The sequence below is a fragment of the Camelus bactrianus genome, chromosome 32 (assembly GCF_048773025.1).
Source record: "Camelus bactrianus isolate YW-2024 breed Bactrian camel chromosome 32, ASM4877302v1, whole genome shotgun sequence".
Classification (NCBI taxonomy): domain Eukaryota; kingdom Metazoa; phylum Chordata; class Mammalia; order Artiodactyla; family Camelidae; genus Camelus; species Camelus bactrianus.
The window spans coordinates 3900099-3921450 of NC_133570.1; the positions used below are offsets into that span (position 1 = coordinate 3900099).

The 21352-nt window shown below is 44.7% G+C and overlaps 1 protein-coding gene across 2 annotated transcripts in view; it reads right to left on the bottom strand.

Annotated features, from left to right (window-relative positions):
• TMEM132B (transmembrane protein 132B) overlaps window positions 1-21352 on the bottom strand; it is a 317694-nt gene that overhangs the window by 30824 nt on the left and 265518 nt on the right. For both annotated transcript variants that reach the window (XM_074356446.1, XM_074356447.1), the window contains one exon: window positions 1929-2072. In XM_074356446.1, the coding sequence (XP_074212547.1) occupies window positions 1929-2072 (144 nt within the window). The remainder of the gene's footprint in view (window positions 1-1928; window positions 2073-21352) is intronic.

The following is a 21352-nucleotide window of genomic DNA, read 5'->3' on the forward strand; positions in this document are numbered from 1 at the left end:
GTGCAGACTCGCCTCTGCAGGGCAGAGCCCTCCAGGGCAGGGGAGTGGGGACCCCACCCTGGGGGGGTGCTCCACACCAGGCTCCCAGGAGGGAACAGGCTGAGGGAAATGCAGAGGGGGGCCACCTGTGTGAGCCCATGACAGCATCAGCGCACGGATGCCGCCTGTACAGGGGTGATGCAGAACGTGCATTGTCAAAGGCAACCAAGGGCAATGGATCAATATTTTTCATTCTGTGCAGATGAGTTTGGATGACTTGGCTCTGATCTTTCCAGGCTCAGAATGCAGAAGGCATTGGACTTGTTTCATCAAACCTGCCCACCGAGCACAAGGCCTGCTCGGAGCCCCGGGGCAAGGCCGTGTGTATCTGAAGCTCGTCCACCTGCTGTCTCCAGGGGGAGAACGGGCACCCCCAGCCCAGGAGGCAGGCTGCACCGAATCTGGGTTCCTGAGGACTCATTTCTTTCTTTAATTAGGCCTCACAGACACATCAACTCTTCCCTAACAAAACCACCTCTGGCTGCAGGCACAGCCCCCTGCAGGCACAGCCCCCTGCAGGCACAGCCCCCTGCAGGCCACAGCAAGAAGGAGGCAGCCCCTCCCAGATCTTCTCCACCCCAGGGGAGACACTGCGGCCCCTTCTGTCCACCACAGAGTCCTTCAGCTGGGGCCCACGTTTCACTTAACCTCTGAACAGGAGCCGGCCGATCGTAAGGACGGCCAGCCGGACCTCAGCGTTGTTGTGGTTTTGTGCTGTGTTGGGTTACCGTGTTGTGTTGTCTAATGAATGAAGAGAACCTGGGGGCTCTCCTAGCAACGTAAAGGAGAAAGGCTAGTTCTGAAGATTTCTGTCCTTTCTCTCTGAGTTCTCTGCCAAGAAAAAAATAGTCAGAAATTCTAAATTCGGTGATTCAAACAGACCCCTGCAAAGAACACTTCGAAAAAAGAAAAAAATTCATGGGCTGGTTCCTGGCTGAATTTAGAGTCATAAATCCAGCTAATTAGAACAAAGAACACAGGAGAAATGTCCCCTGACCAGATTTCCCGAAGGGTGAGCTGTGTCCCACTGTTACACGTGTGATGTTAGGGGATACACGGATGAACTTTTAAAAATTTTGATAGGCATTTATTTTAATGTATATCCAGGAAAATTGTGCTAACTACTATACATAAAATAGATAAACAAGGGGGAGGGTATAGCTCGGTGGTAGGCTGCTTGCTTAGCACGCACAAGGTCCTGAGTTCAATCCCCAGCATCTCCATTAGTAAACAAACAAACAAACAAATCTAATTACCCCCCTCAAACAAAATAAAACAAGATAAACAATCAGGTCCTACTGTCTAGCACAGGGAACTCTATCCAATATCTTGTAGTAACCTATACCGAAAAAGAAGATGAAAAAGAAAATATACATGTATGTGTATAACTAAATCAGCATGCTGTGCATCAGAGACTAACACGAAATTGTAAATTGACTGTATCTCAGTAAAAGAAAAAAAGAAAGATTAGTACACCAAGCTCATGGATCTTATTGTCTCCTAATGAGACTAAATTAGTATTTAAGGTTGAAAAAGTGAGGCATTTAAAGAAAATGTACTGAGTAAGCTACACTACTTGGCACGGGAAGTTGGCATGTAGATTGCTAAGACTGGGGAAGTACTGTCCGCTGCGCCAAAGGAGGAGACCAGGGTGACTTCTGCTCGAGACTGAGGCGGGGTCCCCATCCCGGGGAGGGAAGCAGCGGCGAGCAGCCTCCTCTGATCCCCGGAGAGGCCCCCCCCACCACCACCACCACCGCGCACTCACTCCCCGGGGTCCTCCCGCCTCCGCCCCTCGGGCCCCGGGACGCCCGGAACACGCCCGGGACGGCGGAGGAAGGGGCAGGAGCGGCCCGGGCGCGAGGGTCTGGGCGTCCAGCCCGCGGTACCTTGACGACGTCTTCGTCCGCGGACCTGCACTCCACAGCCTCCGACACGTCCACCACGGCGCCGTCCTCCTGCACCGCCACCACCTTCACGGGCACCGAGACCGCTTTTCCGGTGAGGATGGCCGTGTTCAGCAGCTCCGCGTCCTGCGCGGGGGAGAAGGGGGCGCGCGTGAGCCCCGGGCGCGGCCGGAGCCCCTGGGGCCTCGCCATCGGGCCCCTCCGACCTCAGCCCGCAGCCCGGGGGGGGCCTCGCCTTCGGGCGCCTCCGACCCCAGTTCTCGTTCTGCAGTTTGAGGAGCTGTGTCCTACAGACACGCCTCACACGCATCCCAAGAGTTCTTTTCGATATTTGCCAGATCTCAACTCGAGGTTCACGTGGCAAACGACGGCCTGTTTTCAGGCCCTTCGCTTAATTTTCAAATTAGGAAAGACAGCCGCACACAGCACCGAGGAGACCCAGCTGCAGACTATACACCTCGCACCCCTGAGCTGACCACCGGCACCCTCTTCCCCTGAACACTCCGGAGACCTCCCGCCAAGCCCAGGGCACGTTAGACTGACGTGTTGTTAATTTCGCCCCTCCTCTGCCGACCTCTCAGAATTCCTGAGGTTCTGTCTTCCTGACTGAGCTCCCATCTGCCAAACACTTGCCATCCCCAGGACCAGTCCCTCCGCGAGGGAGCGTCCTCCCACCTGGCCAACAATGACCTCACTGACCTCCCTGCGTCCACTCTCTTCACAGCAGTCGGAGGTAATTTTTTTTATTTCAACTTAATTCAGATGACTTCTCTCCTAGATTAAACTCTTCGCAAGCACCCTACTGTTCTTGAGATGAAGTCCAAACTCACCCCCGTGGAGGGAGCTCACCCTCACCCACCGCTCTAGCTCCTTCCTGCCGCCTGCCCACTGTCCCTCACCACAGACAAGCCTCAAGAGGTGTTTTCTGTTCTTCCCACAGTGAATCTCATGTGCGCCTTCTGCTCTAACACACGCGGAGCTCTCTACCCAAGACACGCCTCCCTGTCCCTTCCACCCTTCGGAACCCAGCATGGATGTCCACATCTTCGGAGACACAGGACTTTCCTGCCTGCCCACATGTGCAGTGAGCACTGACTTGTTCTCTCGCATTGCACCTGGTATGTCCTGCCTGGTAATGACCACAAATGGTCACTATTTATTTTGTGTTTTCGTTTTAATCTCTGGCTACTCATTAAATTGTAAACTCCCCAAGGGTCTGAGCCATCGTGGTTCTGACCTCCATGCACCCAGAGGGCCTAGGAGGGTATCTGGCACGTGAGAAGCAGTGCATGAGGTCCCAGGCATGGGCTCTGGGACTGGACTGGGTAGGAAACTGGCTCAGCCTCCGATTCAGTAAGGATCATATGGATTTGCAATTACAGAAACTCTGACTCAAGTGGAATAACGCAACACGGGTTTACAAGCTTCTCACATAGCCAGGAGTCTGGAGGAATGCATGTGCTGGCTCTGGTCCAGTGACTCAGTCAGGTGAGGGCTACTCCTCTGTAGCTCTGTTGGCCACTCCCTCAAGGTAGCAAGATGGCATCCAACCAGCCATCTCCATCCACTCTCTAAGCAGGGAGAAGGCTGAGGGGGAAGGAGTGCCCTGCTGAATCGGCTCCTCTTCATCAAGAAGTCTAAAGCTTGTCACACGGCCACCTGCAAAAAAGGATGCTGAGGAGGTGGCCTTCTACAGTGGAGCTGGCAGCGGAGCAGGGGTTAGTAAGTGGCTTTTTATGATCTGTTAATAGCATCTGCCACAAGTTCCTTCCCCGTGTGCCAGGGTTCCCTGAAATACAGGGATAATAAAAATGCCTACTGTGCGGTGACCCTATGAAGATTTAATGGGTCAATCTATGCACCATTTAGAACAGACCTGGCACATAATGAGTCACAAGAACTCAAGAAATACAGCTATTACAGTGGCGGCTGTAAAAGATTTGCTCCGTGAATGAATTAAAGAACCACTAGGTAAGGTCACAAAGGGACTCCAGTGGAAGAGAAAAAGTGTCTGAAGAGAAAAAGTCAACTGGAGAAGTTGGTGGACACCAGGCGGCACCGGCTCAGCAGTGAGATTCACCAAACACTTAACAATCGGCTCCACCAGAATGGACCAAACCATTATTCAAGCGTTTCTTTCACACTTGGAGCTCCTAGTCTCAGCTTGAGCACTAAGCAGGTCCCACAGTTTTCCAAATCAGCCCCTCATTCTCCACCCAAAACCAGGAAAAGGGTAAGAGATGCAGTCAACTAATGGTAATAATAATAATAATAAAACAACAATAATTAGTAGCATTCTAAGTACATTATATGTAGTTAATTACGCATTCAGTTTTCTCAACAACCCGCCCAAGGTTACTAGTATTATTCCCAGTTTATAGGTTATTTGTTTTTTGTTGATATTAAAGCTGCAATAGGAAACATAAACTTTGTAATGAATATTTGAAAACAACCCAATCTAAGAAAGATGAAAAAACAAGTTGTTGCAATTTACATATTGCAACATTATTTTTTTTTTTTACATATTTCCTTTCCTCTGGATGGAATGTCCAGGAGGTATGTCCAAAAGCATATAACTACAGCCCACGGTCCTGAGTACCCCACCCTCACCAGGGAGATGCAATACATGTACATTTACGTCTAAGATGTACAGAAAGGGCAGGGAGTAGAGCAGACGTGGAGGTGAGAACTCACCAAAGGTGGGATGGTGGTGTAGATGTGTGAATAATCAGCATGTGTACAAAGAACAGAGACTGTATCATGGATATAGAACAAATCACTAAATTCAACTCATAATATAATTGAAAAAGACCAGTGTGGGCGTTTTCTGTATGTAATGGGCGGGCATTAATTTTGCCTGATGCTCATCCGTTGACACCGAACATCCATCCATCCTTCCTTTTTTGAACAATGTTTCCTTTGGGTATCATCCTGCTCTGCTGTCAATGAGCGTAGCTTGGATGGTGCCGACCCAGGCCACCAAGTCAGGCTTTGCAAACGGGCAGATGAACCCACTGTGGCCCAGCAAGGTGCTTCTAGCCCCACGTCCCCAAAGACTGATTCAAGTGAATCTCCAAGGAAATCAGAGACGACAGGAGACAGACAAATTCCTGGGAAAGATTTCTGGGTTCCTGAGTCCAGTTACATCTGTGTCTGTTATCTTTGGAAATTTAGATACATAAAGTAAACTGTTCTACTTAAGCCAGATTTAATTGGATTTTTGTCACTTGCAGCTGAAAGTCTGGACTAATACACGTGAGATCAGGCAACACACAGCGCTCTAGGGAGAGAGAAAAGATGAAAATAAACATCAGTCTCCCCTGGGGAAGCTCACAGCCTCTAAAGAAGACACTATAATAATTTTTCCCAAATGGAGTTTCAAGGGAGGTGATTTTATTTTTCATAACAACAAATCACAGTCGATCTGAGTTTGCTGCTTTTATTTCAGATACATTTGCAACCATGTTTCCTTCTTTAGCTTGTTCATGTGTGGCTAAGATTTTTGCAACCATGTTTTCCAAAAATCCCAAAGGCAGTGTCTACCTGCCTCTGGCACAATAAGAAAGCAATTTGTCATGTTAAATATTACATTTAAACCACCCCCTTGTGCCAGAGACTGCTAAAAATTCACCATCTATCAAAATACGTCTTTTTCTCTGTTCCTACTGGTGCCAGCTCTAGGTTTTTATGTCTTGAAAGCATATTTATATTCCTTTCTGAAGACGAGTTTCCACTAATGTCCCACCTTAAAGTGGCATCCGTGAAAATAGCAAAGTAAGGATACCTGAAAATTCTCTCCTCTGTAAGAGCAATGAGAAAATTGGCCAAAAAAAAAAAAAAAAAAAGAGTCAAAATCAACTTTTTCAGAGCTCTGGAAATAAAACAAAGGCTTGTGCAACCAGGAGAGCAATTATTGAAGAAAAATGGCTGAACCTTGGTTAAAAACAGAGAATTGTGTGGCATTTTAACTTGATTTACTCCCATCCCCAACCCTCCAGCTCAGTAGGAGCTTTGAAAAATAACAGCCAGCATTCACAGAAAAAACACAATCTGAAAGCCGCTGGAGAGAGCAGAGCAAGGCTGGAGATCTTTCAAAACCTCATTCCCAAAGAACTGCCATTATTTGACTTGTCTGGTATTTCCCTGGAAGATCCCACTTGCACAACTGTCTGCATCTGACCTGACTCCGAACTCACCCCAGTGTGAACGGCTTTTTCCAGTAGAGGTATTTGTTTAAAGCAGTTATAGGCAAGTAGTTAACTTCATAGCTAGCTGTGGGAGGCAGTGAATAACAGTTGTGGCAAACAACAGAATAATCAAAAAGCTTAATAAGAAAAGATGAGGAATGGAACATCCAGAGGGGCTTTGAAAGGCTAATATATATTCTGGGGGATCTGTAAGACCATGAGTATACTTAGGGTTGTGTGCATGACCAGGATGTGTTCATACTCAACGAAGACTGAGAAGGCTCTAAGCTCTCACCTCTGGTTGACCTTGAGATTCTATGGAAGCAAGAAGTGAATGCCAAGGCGGAGCTGTCTAATGCCTGGTTAAGGATTGAAAGCATGTCCCAACACACACAGAGGCCCTTGGTAAATACTGAGACACACTGATTCCAGATGCCTAAGGAAATCTCTGTTCACTGTTGGCTGAGACTTCAGTGCCCACACACAGCAAAGAATAGAGACTTTACAGAACTGGTTCACAAAAGCCAGTAAACAAACTACTACCAATACTACTGCAAACAATAAACAAAATTTAAAAAAAAAAACACAGGGAAAGGGAGATAATCTAATTTTCAGAGTTGTTACATTATATTATTTTAAATGTTCATTTTTCAACAAAAAAAAAATTCAGGAGATATGCAAGAAAACAAAAAATCATGGTCTAGTCACAGGACAAATAGCTATCAATAGAAATGGTCCTTGAAGAAGCCCAGATGTTGGACTTGCCAGACAAAGATTTTCCGTCAGCTGTATCAAATACAAAGAACCAACAAAATACCTGTCTAAAGAACTAAAGCAAAGTATGAGAAATATGTTTCCCCAAAGGGAGAATACCAATAAAGAGCTATAAATTATAAATAATTATGATTAAAAAAAGAACCAAATGGAAATTGGTTGAAAAATACAATAACCAAAATGGAAAATTCACTAGTACGTTCTCCAGTAAGAATGGAATGAAAGCAGGAAAGGATAAGAGGAGGAAATTTTCACAAACATCTGAAAATGTAAAAGCATCCTTTTAAACAACCAATGGTTCAGAGGAGGAATCACAAGAGAAGTTAGAAAAATGCTTTGAGATGAGTGAAAACAAAAACACAACATACCAAAACTTATAAGATGCAGAGAAAGGCTTACTTAAAGAGAAATTTATGGCCGTAAAGTCCTATATTATAAAAGAAGAAATATCTCAAATCAATAACCTAGGCTTCCACCTCCAAAGACTAGAAAAAAAAAAGCAAACTAAACCCCAAACAGCAGAAATAAGAAAAGAATAGAGTAGAAATAAATGACATAAGGAATAGAAAACAAAATAATCAATAAAAACAAAGCAAAAGTAAGTTATTTGGAAAGATTTAAAAGTGGACAAAGCTTTAGTTAGACTGAAGAGAGACAGAGAGAATTCAGGTTTCTAAAATCAGGAATGAAAGAGGGGACCAAGCTTACAGGAAAGAAAAATTATAGAGGAATACCAGAGCAATAGTATTGCTAAAAACTAGGTGACTTAGATGCAGAAGAACAAATTCCTAGAAAGACACAAACTACCAAAACTGACTCAAGGTGAAATTCAAATTAAAGTAGACCTATAGCAGATAAAGAGATTGAACTAAACATCAAACATTACCACAAAGAAAATTCCGGTACCAGACGACCTCATTGGTAAAGTCCAAAAAAATGCTTAAAGAAAAGTTGTCTCCAATTTTCAGAAATTCTTCCAAAAATCAGAAGAGGAAATAGTCTCCAGTTTATTATACGAGGCCAGTATTACCCTAATAACAAACATAAACAAATACATCATAAGGAAAGAAAACTACAGACCAATAATAAATGTAGATGCAAAAATCCTCCAGCAAAGCATCTCCAGCAACACTCAGAAAAGGATTAAACACCATGACAAGGGGGTTTTATCCCAGGAATGCAAGGTTGGTTCAACACATGAAAAGTAACCAATGTGATATGATATACCATAACTATAGAATAAAGGTCAAAAACACATCATCACCTCAAGACATGTGGGAAAAGCATTTGACAAAATTCAATACCCTTTTATGACAAAACACTCAACAAACCAGCAACAGATGGGAACTTCTTCAACAGCAAAGATCATACTTAATGGTGAAAGATTGAAAGCTTTCTCCCTAAGAAACAAGGAACAAGACAAAGATGGCTCTTTCCACTTCTACTCAACATTGTACTAGAGGCTATACCCAGGATAATTAGGGAAGACAATTAAATAAAAGAAACAGAGATTGGAAAGAAGTAAAACTCTCTCTCTCTCTCTGCAGATCACCTGATCTTGTATATAGATATCCAAGGAATACACACACACACAAAAGAAACTATAAAGGTGTTCAGCAAGGTTCAGAATACAAGTTCAAAATACAAACTTGAGTTGTAGTTCTATAAACTAGTAATGAAGAATACAAAAATAAAATTAAGAAAATTCTTTGTACTAGTGCATCAAAATTATTAAATAAATTAATTAAAAATAAATTTAACCAAAGAAGTGCAAGAACTTTATACAGAACACTACAAAATATCATTGAAATAAGCTTAAAAAAACACCTAAGTAAATGTAAAGACATCCTGTGTTCATGGATTGGAATCCTTAATGTTAAGATGACAATATTCCCCAACATTATTTACATATCTGATGCAATTACTATCGATATTCCAGCTGCCTTTTGCACTATCGAAATTCCAGTTACTTTTTTTTTATATACACAAAAATTGACAAACTGATTCTAAAATTCATTTGGAACTGAAGGGAGTCCAAACAGCCAAAACAATCTTTAAAGAGAACAAAGCTGGAGGACTCACCCTTCCTGAATGTAACTGACTTTTCAGAAATAAAACTTCACATTTTCAGCCAATTGATTTTTGACAAGGGTGCAAAGAATTATAATTCAAGGGTTTCAAAGAACAGTCTCTTTGACAAAAGATGCTGGGATAACTGAATATCTACATGAGAAAGAACAAAGCTGGACCCCTCCTGCACACCATATACAAAAATCAACTCAAAATGGATCAAAGACATAAATGTAAGAGCTCAAATTATAAGACTCTCAGAATAAGACACAGATGTAAATCTGCATGACTCTGGATTAAGCAATGATTTCATAGATATGACACCTAAGCACAAACAATCAAAGAAAAAAATAGATAAACTGGGCTTCATCAAAATGTGAAAATTGTGCTTCAAATGACACCAATGAAAAAGTCAAAAGACAACCTTCAAGATGGAGGAAAATATTTTCGTATCATATATCTGATAAGCGTCCTCTTTTCAAAATAAAGAACTTTTATACTACAAAAAATATGACAAATAACCCAATTAAAAAGGGGGAAAGGATTCAAATAGACATTTATCCAAAGAATACGTAAGGCCAATAAAGACATGAAAATATGCTTCATATCATGAAGGACATGTAAATCAAAACCACAATGAGACTAACTTCACACCAGTTAGGATGGCTATAAGAAAAAAACAGACAGTAGCAAGTGTTACCAAAGATCTGGAGAAACGGGTTCTCACACATCGTTGATGGGAAAAGTTCAGTAGCTCCTCCGGAAGATAAACGTACGCTTTACCACGTGACCCAGCAGTTCCATTCCTGTGTGTATTTGTGTGTGTGTGTCCCCCCAAGAGAAGTGAAAATGAAGGCCCGCACAGAAACTTGTGTGGTCCCATTATTCACCATCGCCAAAGTGGAAGCAACCCAAATGACCATCAGCTGGTGAGTGGGTCAAGTGTGGGTCTCTCCATACAATGAAATATTATTCAGCCATAAAAAGCAATGAAGTACTGACACCTGCTACAACATGGACGGACCTCGAAAACATTATGCTGAAAGAAGCCAGACACCAAAGAGTATGTATTATGTGGCTCCATTTATACGAAATGTCTGCAATGAGCAAACACACAGAGACAGAAAGTTGATTAGTGGTTGTGAGGGTCGAGGAGCAGGGGGGTGAGTGGTACATGCACGTAGTGTAAATATTACGCATTAGGTAAAACAGTGGATTGGGTTGGTGAAGAATAGGCTGGACTGCTTCAGTTTTCTTCCCTGTAAAATAGGAATTTTTTCAAAGGAGTGAAAAGGATGACATTAGATAAGACATGATCACTGGCTCTCCTTTTGGGCACATTGTTTGGCTGGATTTCTCTGTCCACTCACATTTACGTGTGGCTGTGTGACCTGACTTGGTGGATGAAGTGTGGGAAGAATGATGTCCTCACTTCCAGTTGGAAGCTCTACAGGCACAAGAGCCCATGCTCTCCCTTTCCCTGCCACAGGGATGGTGGCTGCTCCATCAGCCTGGGTTCCAGAGTAAGGACCACCAGCAGATCTTGTCGGGTATGTGGTGCGAACAAGAATAAACTCCATAATTTCCAGAATAGACAAATAGCTCATACAACTCAATATCAAAAAAAAAAAACCCAACTCAATCCAAAAATGGGCAGAAGACATAAACAGACATTTCTCCAAAGACATACAGATGGCCAAGATGCTCAACAGCACTAATTATTAGAGAAATGCAAGTCAAAACCGCAATGAGGTGTCACCTCACACTGGTCAGAACTAGCCATCATGAAAAAGTCTACAAATAATAAATTCAGGAGAAGGTGTGGAGAAAAGGGAGCCCTCCTCCACTGTCAGTGGGAATGTAAACTGGTGCAGCCCCCATGGAAACCAGTATGGAAGTTCCTTACTAAAAATAGAGTTACCATATGATCCAGCAATCCCAGTCTTGGGCATATATCTGGAAGAGATGAAAACTCTAATTTGAAAAGACATATGCACCTCAATGTTTGCAGCAGCACTATTTACAACAGTCAAGACACAGAAGCAACCTAAATGTCCATCCACAGGTGACTGGATAAAGAAGATGAGGCATATGCATGCGCGCACACACACACACAATGGAATACTACTCAGCTATAAAAAGGAATGAAACGCTGCCATTTGTAGCAACATGGATGCACCTAGTGAAATTACACTTAGTGAAACTGGACAGAGAAAGACAAATATATGATATCACTGATTTGTGGAAACTAAAAAATTAATACAAATGAACTTATTTACAAAACAGAAACAGACTCACAGACATAGAAAACAAATTAATGGTTACCAAAGGGTTACCAAAGGGAAAAGTGGAGGGGGGAGGGATCAATGAGGAGTTTCAGATTAACAGGTACATGCCGCTATACATAAAATAGATAAACAATAAGGTCCTACTGTATATAGCACAGGGAATTATATTCAGTATCTTGCAATAACCTATAATAGAAGAATATATATATATATATATATATATGTAACTGAATCACTTTGCTGTACACCAGAAACTAACACAATATTGTAAACCAACTATACTTCAATTAAAAGAAAAAACTTCCTTATCCACATACACCCATTGAAACAGAATTTTCACGTAAATCCCAAAGAAAAGTTAACGGACTTACAAAACATCTAATGCTTTTTAAATTAAGCTTCGCATCTCACTGTTTAAAGAAAATAAAAGAATAAACCTCCATCGTTTTCAGTTTACAGAAACCTAGGAGCTGCATGTGACTCTTCAGCATTTTATTTTGGCTCTGTAGTCTCAGGCTAAAGATAAAAATAACCGTAAACACACACTGAATTCTAGTTAGGTTTGTTTTCCACAGCAGTATGGGTTAGCAATTCCAAAACTGCTTTAGTGTTGTTCTAGGATGGAGCAAATAATCTATCTTGTTGGGTAATGAGAGCTGGGGTCTCTTGTCGCTCGAGAGAAGTGAGTTTCAAGATGGAAAGAAGGCTGAACTCTGCAGTCATGAGTGGGAATTCGAAATTCCAGCATGACGAATGGGACATTGTGCTGCACACCAGAAACTGACACATTGTAACTGACTGTACTTCAATTAAAAAGTAAACTGAAAAAAAAAAAGAAATAGCAGCGTGAACTCCTGCGGGAAGGCGGGCACAGGCATGTTTATATGTCGGTAAATGTAGGCTGTGTCCGTGCATGTGCGTATGGTTTTCCTAGGTCTGTTCACTGAGAGGGCTTTGATGCTGACAATGATGTCTCAGCACTCAGCACACCTAGACCCAGGTTTTAGTTCCTTTCCAAGAAAGGAAACAGAGCTCCTTAGACACATGCTGATTCTAGAGCCCAGGCACAGAAAATACCAGACAATGAGCTTAAATATATCGGGGAGCCAAGAGGTAGCAAAGTGCTAGAACCAACGTCAAAAGGACACAGGAGACAGCTTGAAGGAGCTCCCACTGACCAACTGGGGCCAATTTTACACTATAAATCATTGTAATTGCTAATTATGATAATATAACATATTATATATATAATAAATAATAAGCTGCTGAGTTTATACGGATATAAACAAGCAAACAGAGAAGAAAGAAAACTTCAGCCTTCGGGTAGAATTCCAACTAGTAAATGTAAAAAAAAAAAAAATGATGAAGTTCGAATACCACCATCTGGCCACCACCATTTATTACTATAATCGTTTCAGGCAAGAATCATTATGGACACTGCTAGTGATTAAAGTATAAGAAAGAGGGTATTTCTAGAGTGTCGGTGTCCCTCTGTGCGAGAGACTTACTAATTGCAAAGAGAAGTGTAGTAACTTCATGGTACCGAAACCTAGCATCTATCGCATTATCCACATGATCAAAGAAAACATCACAAAAATGGGATAAAGAGACATCACATGTCCTGAAAAAGGACGTAACATTACTTCTGACGTGTTTCCAAAAAAAAAGTGTATCTAATAATGAGGAGACATCAGACAAACCCAAATTACAGAGCATTCTGCAAAATAACTGGTCTGTACATTTCAAATACATCACGATCTGAAAGACAAAGATGGAGAAACCTGCAGATTAAATGAGACTGAGAGACATAAACATATGAGGATCCTAGCCTGCATCCTCAAACGGGGAAAAAAAAAAAAAAACCCACCTTTTCTTTTGCTTCAATGAATGTTGGTGGGACACTCGATGAAATTTGAGGAAGGTCTGGGAACGAGGTAATTCTCAGCATCAAAATTAATTTCCTCATCTTGATCGTGTCACTGTACTTATGTCAGAGTTCGGGGGAAATTCACACTGAAGTATTTACAGATCAAGGATCAGCAAGTGTGTCACTCTCAAACATTCCATCAAAAACAGCAGTAATGTGTGTCTGTGTGGAGAGAATGGCAGCACTTGGGGAAGGGGGTGAAGGTATTTGGCAAACACACTTACTCAGACTCACAGGAAATTTTTAAATAATATGAAGAACCAACAATAAAAGCAAATCAATGAATAGATGAATGAAGATACAGGATGCGGTTAAGGGCTTGACAAGCATGATTTATGACAATTAACTTCACCTGAACTCAGTGCCTGGCACTGTGCTAAGTGATGCACATGTGTTATTGGTTAATCAGAATGCAGATTTACGATAAGTACAGCACGATGGCCAGGAACGTCTAATAACAAAAGCAGCACCACGGACAGCGCCTGGCACTCCAGAAGTACTTAAGTCCTAGCTGGTTTTACCAATCTCATTTAATCCTCAGGCATCCCTACTGAAGGATGAGTATTTTCATCTTCATTGTACAGATGGCCGCGCCAAAGCTGAAAAGGGTTACCTAACTGGCCACGATCACTCTTCCGCTAAGCAGCCCAGCCAGGATGTGAACCAGACCATCCCCTCCCAGCCCCTCACCCATAAAATGGAGCTAACAACCCACTTCTTGGCCTAACTCAAAAGAGGCTTTGGTTTTAAAACTCATAAAAAGATATTTTGCAAACGGGGAACCTGAATTTTAGTAGAAACAGCCAAGGAGCCCCAAAGCCCCAACCCATGACCACATGTGACTTCTGGAATGTTCCATCCCAGCCTCTCCCCCAGCCTGTGAGGTTCGAGATCACACACCTGAGACCCCGCAGCCCACATCCTCTGGTCTCGGGCACAGGGACGTCAACCTCTGAACAGGAGTCTAACTCTGACCCTGCTATACTCCCCAACACCCCAACTTCCAATATGTAAAGCTGCAAGACAGATGTGAACTTTGCTCAGAGATAAGCAAGGATCTTGGCTCCAATTAAAAGCATGGTTTTCAATCCCACTCTTCGTGTTATAAAACTCTGCAATCAGCCCAGTTCTCCCCCTCCTGGTGGCTCATTTTGGATTCTGATCATTTATCATCCATAGAACAGTTACGTGATTCCAAAACTCAGCTTTTTGTGTATCCCTGAATAACACGAGGAAAGTTATCTCAAACAGGATGGCACTCAGAGAGAGTCAGTAAAATGTGTGTCTGTGAGAGTGCTCTCCAGACGTCCCCCATGCGCTAGCTTTGAGGGAAGAGGCAGAAGCTACTTGGAAGGCGTTTCCATCAGCCATCAGCCAGCACCCAGGGCAAGCTCATCACCAGGAGGGGAACATGCTACCTAATGGACGGGATTAGGGGTCCCACACAGGGAAGATGGTTGTGCAGTGGGCCTGACGGTCAGGTTTATCTCCACTGCCGATGCAGCAGGATATAAATGGGTGAGTCCCCACACCTCCAAGTACAGAGGGAGGGTCTACGGGTAACGGGATCTGAGCCACTTAAAGCCACGAGGAGACTGAACTCCATGGGGGCAGGGACCACAGTTCTTTCTCCTGTGCCTCCCCTGCTGCCCGGGGTGCAGGAAGATCTCAAAGGCAGCTGAAGCCATCCAGTGGTGATGGGAGAGCCGGGCAAAGACAGAGAACATTAGCTTTAGAACATAGCCAAACAGACGAGAGAGAGAAGACAAAGAAACACACAAGTTTGAAAACAAAAAAGCCAGACAGACAAAGAGACGGAGATGGGCAGAGAGAAAAACAGGGCACGTGAAGCTTGGAGAGGGGGGTGGGTAGTCATGGAGACAATGCGAGAGGCAGAGAGGGGGATGAGAGGCAGAGAGGGGGACGAAAGAATGCACAGAGGTTACATGCTGCCCCTGGGCACACCATCTCCTCCGCCTCCCCCAGTTCAGGTGGTCCTGCTCGTTAACACTTCCCAGCTCTAACACTGCACAGTGATTATATGTGTTTCCACCGGGTCATTCCTCTACTTGACTATTAACACGTCCTTAATTACAACTGTAACCTGTAAACAGTGTTTCTTTGTTGTCTGCAGGGAGGAGGGAAAAAACCACCTTCTCATCCAGCTTGAGCTAAATTAAAACTTAACACAACTTCTGGTTGCCAGAGAACCAGCCAGCAAGTGACGTCTGTTCAATTAAAATCGAAACCAGCTCTGACTGCCCGAGTGAGGGAAACTGTTCCTGGGGAAAAGCCTAGCGCTGTTGAAACGCAAGCCCACAACTATAACTTGATTTTGATACGAATAAGCCCTCCTGTACAGTGACTGTGAGCTGGCGGGTGCCTCAGGGGCTGCATTGAGAAGGGGGAGGCCTGGCTGGAGGTGACGGACTGATTCTCAACCCTCCCCTCGCTCAGGCCCTGGGTGTGGATGGATGGGGAGGAGACAGAGAGGGAGAGAGAAGGGGAGAGAGATGGGGGAGAGATGGGGTGGGAGAGGGTGAAGGAGATGGGGAGAGAGATGGGGGAAGGAGACGGGGGAGGGAGATGGGGGAGGGAGATGGGGAGGGAGAGGAGGGAGGGAAAGAGAAATTATGATCCAAAAGAGAGAGAGGGGGAGACACTGAGAACTTAAGAGTCCTACAGAGAGAGAAAGAGACAGAGAGCATGATACAGACAGACAGAGAGATAGAGAAAGACAGACTGGGTGAGACAAGCTGAGAAAAGGACAGAGGGACAGCGACAAATGGAGAAGACAAAAAGAGAAAGACAGAGAGCCAGCGAGCCGGCAAAATAGACAGCCATGACTGGCAAGAAGCAAGACAGAGACAGAGGCAGTGGGACAGAGAGAACCCAAAGATCCGGAGCTTGTGAGCCACACGGCTTCCTGCTACAAACCCCCCAGAGTGGCTCCGCGCATCCCCTGAGCGATGCCCCAGCCCCACCCTCTCGCCTCCTGTACCGTGTGCCTGCTCAGCTGCATCGACTCCACTCCACCACAGCCCAGAGGATCCTTGTCACACTAGGGCGCTGGGCACAACACCCCTGGAAGTGAGGTGCACCCACTGGGGATCCCCGACACGGTCACTTCCCAGTAGAACTCAACACAGCTAGAAACATTCGTTCAGCTGAGAGCATCGTTGGGTACACCAGGGAGCGAAAAACAACACACGCTAGCAAGCTCTGCGGAACACTTAGGCTGTGTGGGCACTCTGTACACCTTCCCTCCTGTTCCTTTAATTCTCAGAGCAAATCAATGGGGAGGAACTCTTACCATCCCCATTTGACAGGTGAGAATGTGGAGGCACAAAAAACACACCCGAGAGTATGTCACTAAAAATCCGACTAATAGAATAAATATCGCGTCATATTATATTATGAAATGCTATCACTAAAATCCAGAAAGTCTTATTCTACAGCACCTCCACTCGTCCCCTCTGTGCTGTTCTGCCCGTTGAGAATAATATCAATACCCAAAAAATTATAAGTCATGCGCGCCAGGAGAACGCCAAGCTCTTTACATGTTCCAGCTCGTGCGCACTCAGAGGCAGGGTCTTTTTGGCTCCCCTGTCACGTGCACTGTCCACTCAGTGCTCTACCTTGTTTCATAGGAGTTACCATGGTTTGGAAATTTTCCAACTCTTTCATTTGCTTTTGACCTACTTCACTCATTAAAACTGAATTCCTGGGTTTCTGCTTCCACTCCTGACCCAGACCTGCCCCATCGGCTCTAACAAGAAGACCAGACAAAGTACATGAAACATCTGTTTTCAGACACGAGGAAATGGACGGAAATTTTAAAAATAAAATAAAATAAGGCGAGTCCCTTGATTACCATAGGAAGAGTGAATTCAAATGAAACTGCACAGTTTTGTTGAGCTGAGAAGACAGAAGTCAGAGTTCTGGGAGGTTAAGGCACCTAGAACTTGGGGGACAGGTTATCAGAGAGAAGGGGCTGGCGACTGGGTGGGGAGAGCACCCTGAAGACCCACAGAGGGGCCCTGGGGTCTCTGACTCACTGCATCACCCCTCAGGACCCACAGGGGATTGGTTCCAGCCCCACCCCACCCTCAGGGTACCACAGTCTTCAGATGCTCAAGTCTCATATATAAAATAGCAGAGCATTTGCATATAACTTCTGCAGTTCTTCCCATGTACTTTAAATCATCTCCAGATTACTTATAACACATCATACAATGTAAATACTATGTAAATAGTTGCCGGTGTGCAGCAAATTCAAGTTTTGCTTTCTGGAACTTTCTGGATTTTTTTTTCCTTATAGTTTCCGTTCGAGGTTGGCTGAATTCTGGGATGTGGAACTCGTGGATACGGAGGGCCAATTGCATTCACCTCTGCATCCAAGCCAAGGAGAGAATCTCAGAGAGCAGTAAGCAGACCGATTCCAGAACTCACACAGGGCTGAAAAAAGTCCACGTCCCCACCAGCCAGCCAGGGGAGCTTGCAATACAGGAGGCGCTGGGCAGAACACTCAGGAGGGTCATGCTGAGATAGTAGGGCTAAATTAACCGGAGCAGAGGCTGCTCTAGACCTGCCCTAACAAAGCTTAAAAGGCAGCCCTGAAATGATCGAACTTATCTGCAAGAAACGTAACCGCACGCTGGAATGAAGTCAGCACTGTTTAAAGGAATGTAGCAAAACCCAGCACGCAACAACGTAAAATTCACCACGTGCAGAAGGAAACCAAAACGTACCAGGCGACCAGAGGAAAATCAATCAATAGAACCAGACCTGGAAATTGTGAAGATGATGGAGTTGTGTACATGATGGGGTGGGTAGGGAAACATATAGACAGAAAATACTTAAGCTAGAAGAGGACAGACTGACCCCTGGGTGCTTCCCCAAGGTAACTGAAAACCTGTATCCTTACAGAGACATAGAAACTTCATTCAAACACGTCAACAGCTGCAAACAAGCTATGTGTCCCTTAACTGGGGAAAAGGGAAACAAACTAAGGTCTGTCTGTACAATGGCATGGTATTCAGCAATAAGCGACTGATACATGCAAAACCATGGATGAACTGCAAAACAATTATGCCAAGTGACAGAAGCCAGAGTATAAACTGGATGATTCTCCTCACACGAAATTCTCAAACAGGCAAAATGACAGTGACAGAAGGTAGATCAGCGGTTGCCAAGGACGTGGTGGAGAGAAGACTGGGGGGGTGATGGAAACGTCCCAGATCTAACTGCCGTGCTGGTGAGCCAGCTACTCACGGAACCCATCAAAGTATAAAATGGGTGGATTTTGCTGTGTGTACATTATCCCTCGGTAAACATAATTTTTAAAAAACTATACTTTATTTTCTGATTGCGTGTTACGGCATGCCCAGTATCTTCCACTGGATAAACAGTTGACATATGGTGAAAAAGAACATGGAAACAAACACGTGTATGTGCATGTATGACTGGAGCACCGTGCTGTGTACCAGAAACTGACACAACATTGTAAAACTGACTGTACTTCAATAAATAAATATATATATTTAAAAAAAAACAGTTGAAAGAAGAAAAGGGAAGGGAAAGGAGGCAATGGAATGGACGGAGAAGAAAAGGGAAGGAAGAAGAGACCCAGGTGGGCCCATTTAGATGGTCAGTTCACTGCTGATCCTACTGTGTGAAGAGGCCGAAGTTCAAGGTCTGGTCTCTCCCTCACGGTGCACTGCTGGTAAGCGCCCCACACCCTGCCGGGGCGGACACAACTCACTCTCCCTAATGCCCCTCTGCCCCAGGGCCGATGGGGCGGGGCCATGGCCCCAGGCCAGGGAGGGGAGGCTCATCCCTGCTCCCAATCTGGCCTGCGTCACTTGGGAAAGTCACTGAAAGGCACCGTGACTCAGTTTCCTTTCCGTTACAGAGAAGTTTCCTTCTCTGTAAGAGGTTCTCTGTAACTGCACCTCGGACTCGGAAAGTAGCCCTGAGTGTTAATAAAGGCATGCATTTAAAACACTTGGAACACTGCCTGGACCATCAAAGGTGCTCAGTGAAGGCTGTTACTGGTTTCGTTACTCTCACTTTTTTTTTTTTTTTCCATGGGAAAACTCCACTCATCCTTCAAGACCTTACTGAAGTATTGTCTCCCATGCAAAACCTTCCCCAAATGACATTGCCACCCGCCCCGGCTCAGAATTAACTGCTTCCCCAAATGTGTCCCCATAGCACCTTAGCAGTAAATACCGCATCCTCACCCATGGTGGCGTCGTTCGCACAGCTGTCCCGTGGATGTGCTCTCGTGTGTGCTTTGAACGCTCAGAGTCTGGCACCAGCCCGGAGTCATTCAAGATGTTTGAACGAACTTAACAAATACCAAATTTCTTGGGTATTTGCCAGAACTCACATGGTCTACACAAGGTAGACAGAAGTGCAGATGACTCGGGCGGGAGCCTGCAGCAGGGAGTCACCGCCTTAGAAAGACAAAACCCAAATAGCTTTGTAGGCACTTTAATCCCCAGCCCAGCATCCTTCCCACAAGAATGAAAGCTCGCCTCTGAAGAGCCTGTCTCACTAGGGAACTTTCATGAAGCCTGTCTGCGAGGAAGAGGAGGGTGCATGTCATCGCAGGCAAACCCGACCCGAAAAGAACACGCTTTTTATTTTTCCGCTCAAAGCATTTTAGAATTTCTATCTTAGGAAAGGCTGCAAGAAGGTAGCAAAACACGAAACCCTAAGAAAATTACATCCTATCCTATATTTTCCCATATGACAAGCCTGACAAGAGAAAACGTGACGTCCGTATAGAAGCCATTCTTCCAATCTGTTTGATACACTATCACCATCTTTCCCTTAATAAACATAAATATTAAGATTAACATATAAAAGAAACGGTTTACTGTTTCATTATAATTCAAAGTCACTCTGCAGTGTTGCCCCAGCATTTGTGAATGGTGCCCCAGGATTCAAGTGAATGGCACTGCTGGCTGCAAACCTTTTTTTTTTTTTTTTTGTCTTCCCAGCTCTGTTACATCCAATCTCTTTGCCTGAATCTTTAAGCACACAGTGGGCCTGCGTGACTCTTCCAGGCCTGCACAACAAATTTAAAAGAGCAGAAACGTATTCCCTGGCAGATCCGGCGGTCAGAAATCTGAAGTCAAGGAGTCGGCAGGGCCGCGCTCCCCCCACAGACGCCAGGGGAGAAGCCTTCCTTGCCTCGTCCAGCTGGGTGACGTCCCTTGGCTTGCGGCGGCATCACTCTGACCTCTGCCTCCGTCTTCACATGGCCTTCTGCTCTGTGTTTCTCCTCCGTGTTTGTGTGTCTTAAATCTCCCTCTTGTGTTCTCATAAGGACACCAGTTACTGAATTTAAGGGCCACATAAATCCAGAATGATCTCTTCTTGAGATCTCTGACTTAATTACCTAAGAGCCTACTTCCAAATGAGGCCACGATCACCGGGTACCCGGGGTCAGAGCTTGGGCACATCTTTTTTGGGAGGTATTACTCAGTCCCCTTACAGGGCTTGTTTCCCAGGACCACACAAATAAGGCACAAAGCGACCAGCGCCAGCTTCACACTGCTGGGGAACCAGCGACAAACCTCTGGCCCTCACTTGTATTGAGACGAAAGCTCCAACTTTCTTACCCTTCGACGAACAAACCCCTCACTACCTTGAGGAAGCCCGTGGGGTACTTTTTTTCCATTTTCATAATAAATTCAAATTGTAAAACTAGCAACTGCCTGTTGTCCGCACCCCTCCCCTGTACACAGGAATAATCACATTCAGTAATCCACACACCTCGGAAGATCAAAAAGTCTCGCTTCTGCTTTCAAAGAATCAACCCAGGAAGCAATGCTTGGCCGATTCCAGGAGAGACGAGTGTTCCCTTCGAATGATGTCGATGGCGCACCCTTGTCTAAGACGTGCCCCTGGCTGGGACCAAGGTCTAAAGAGACTGAAATCTGAGCCACCGTTTCGTAAGTCGGTGCTCAGGCCGGGCATGGGCCGTGTTCACGACGCGGCGGGTGGCAGCTCTGCCTGCCTCCCCCAGAGAGGAAAAATGAGAAGATTTATGGCTGCACGGAAGTGATTTCCTTCAGGCTTGCTGCCACTGGCACATTCTTCTAAAGTCCTTTTGAAAGGGGAGGCCCAGACAAGCAGTTTTCAGTA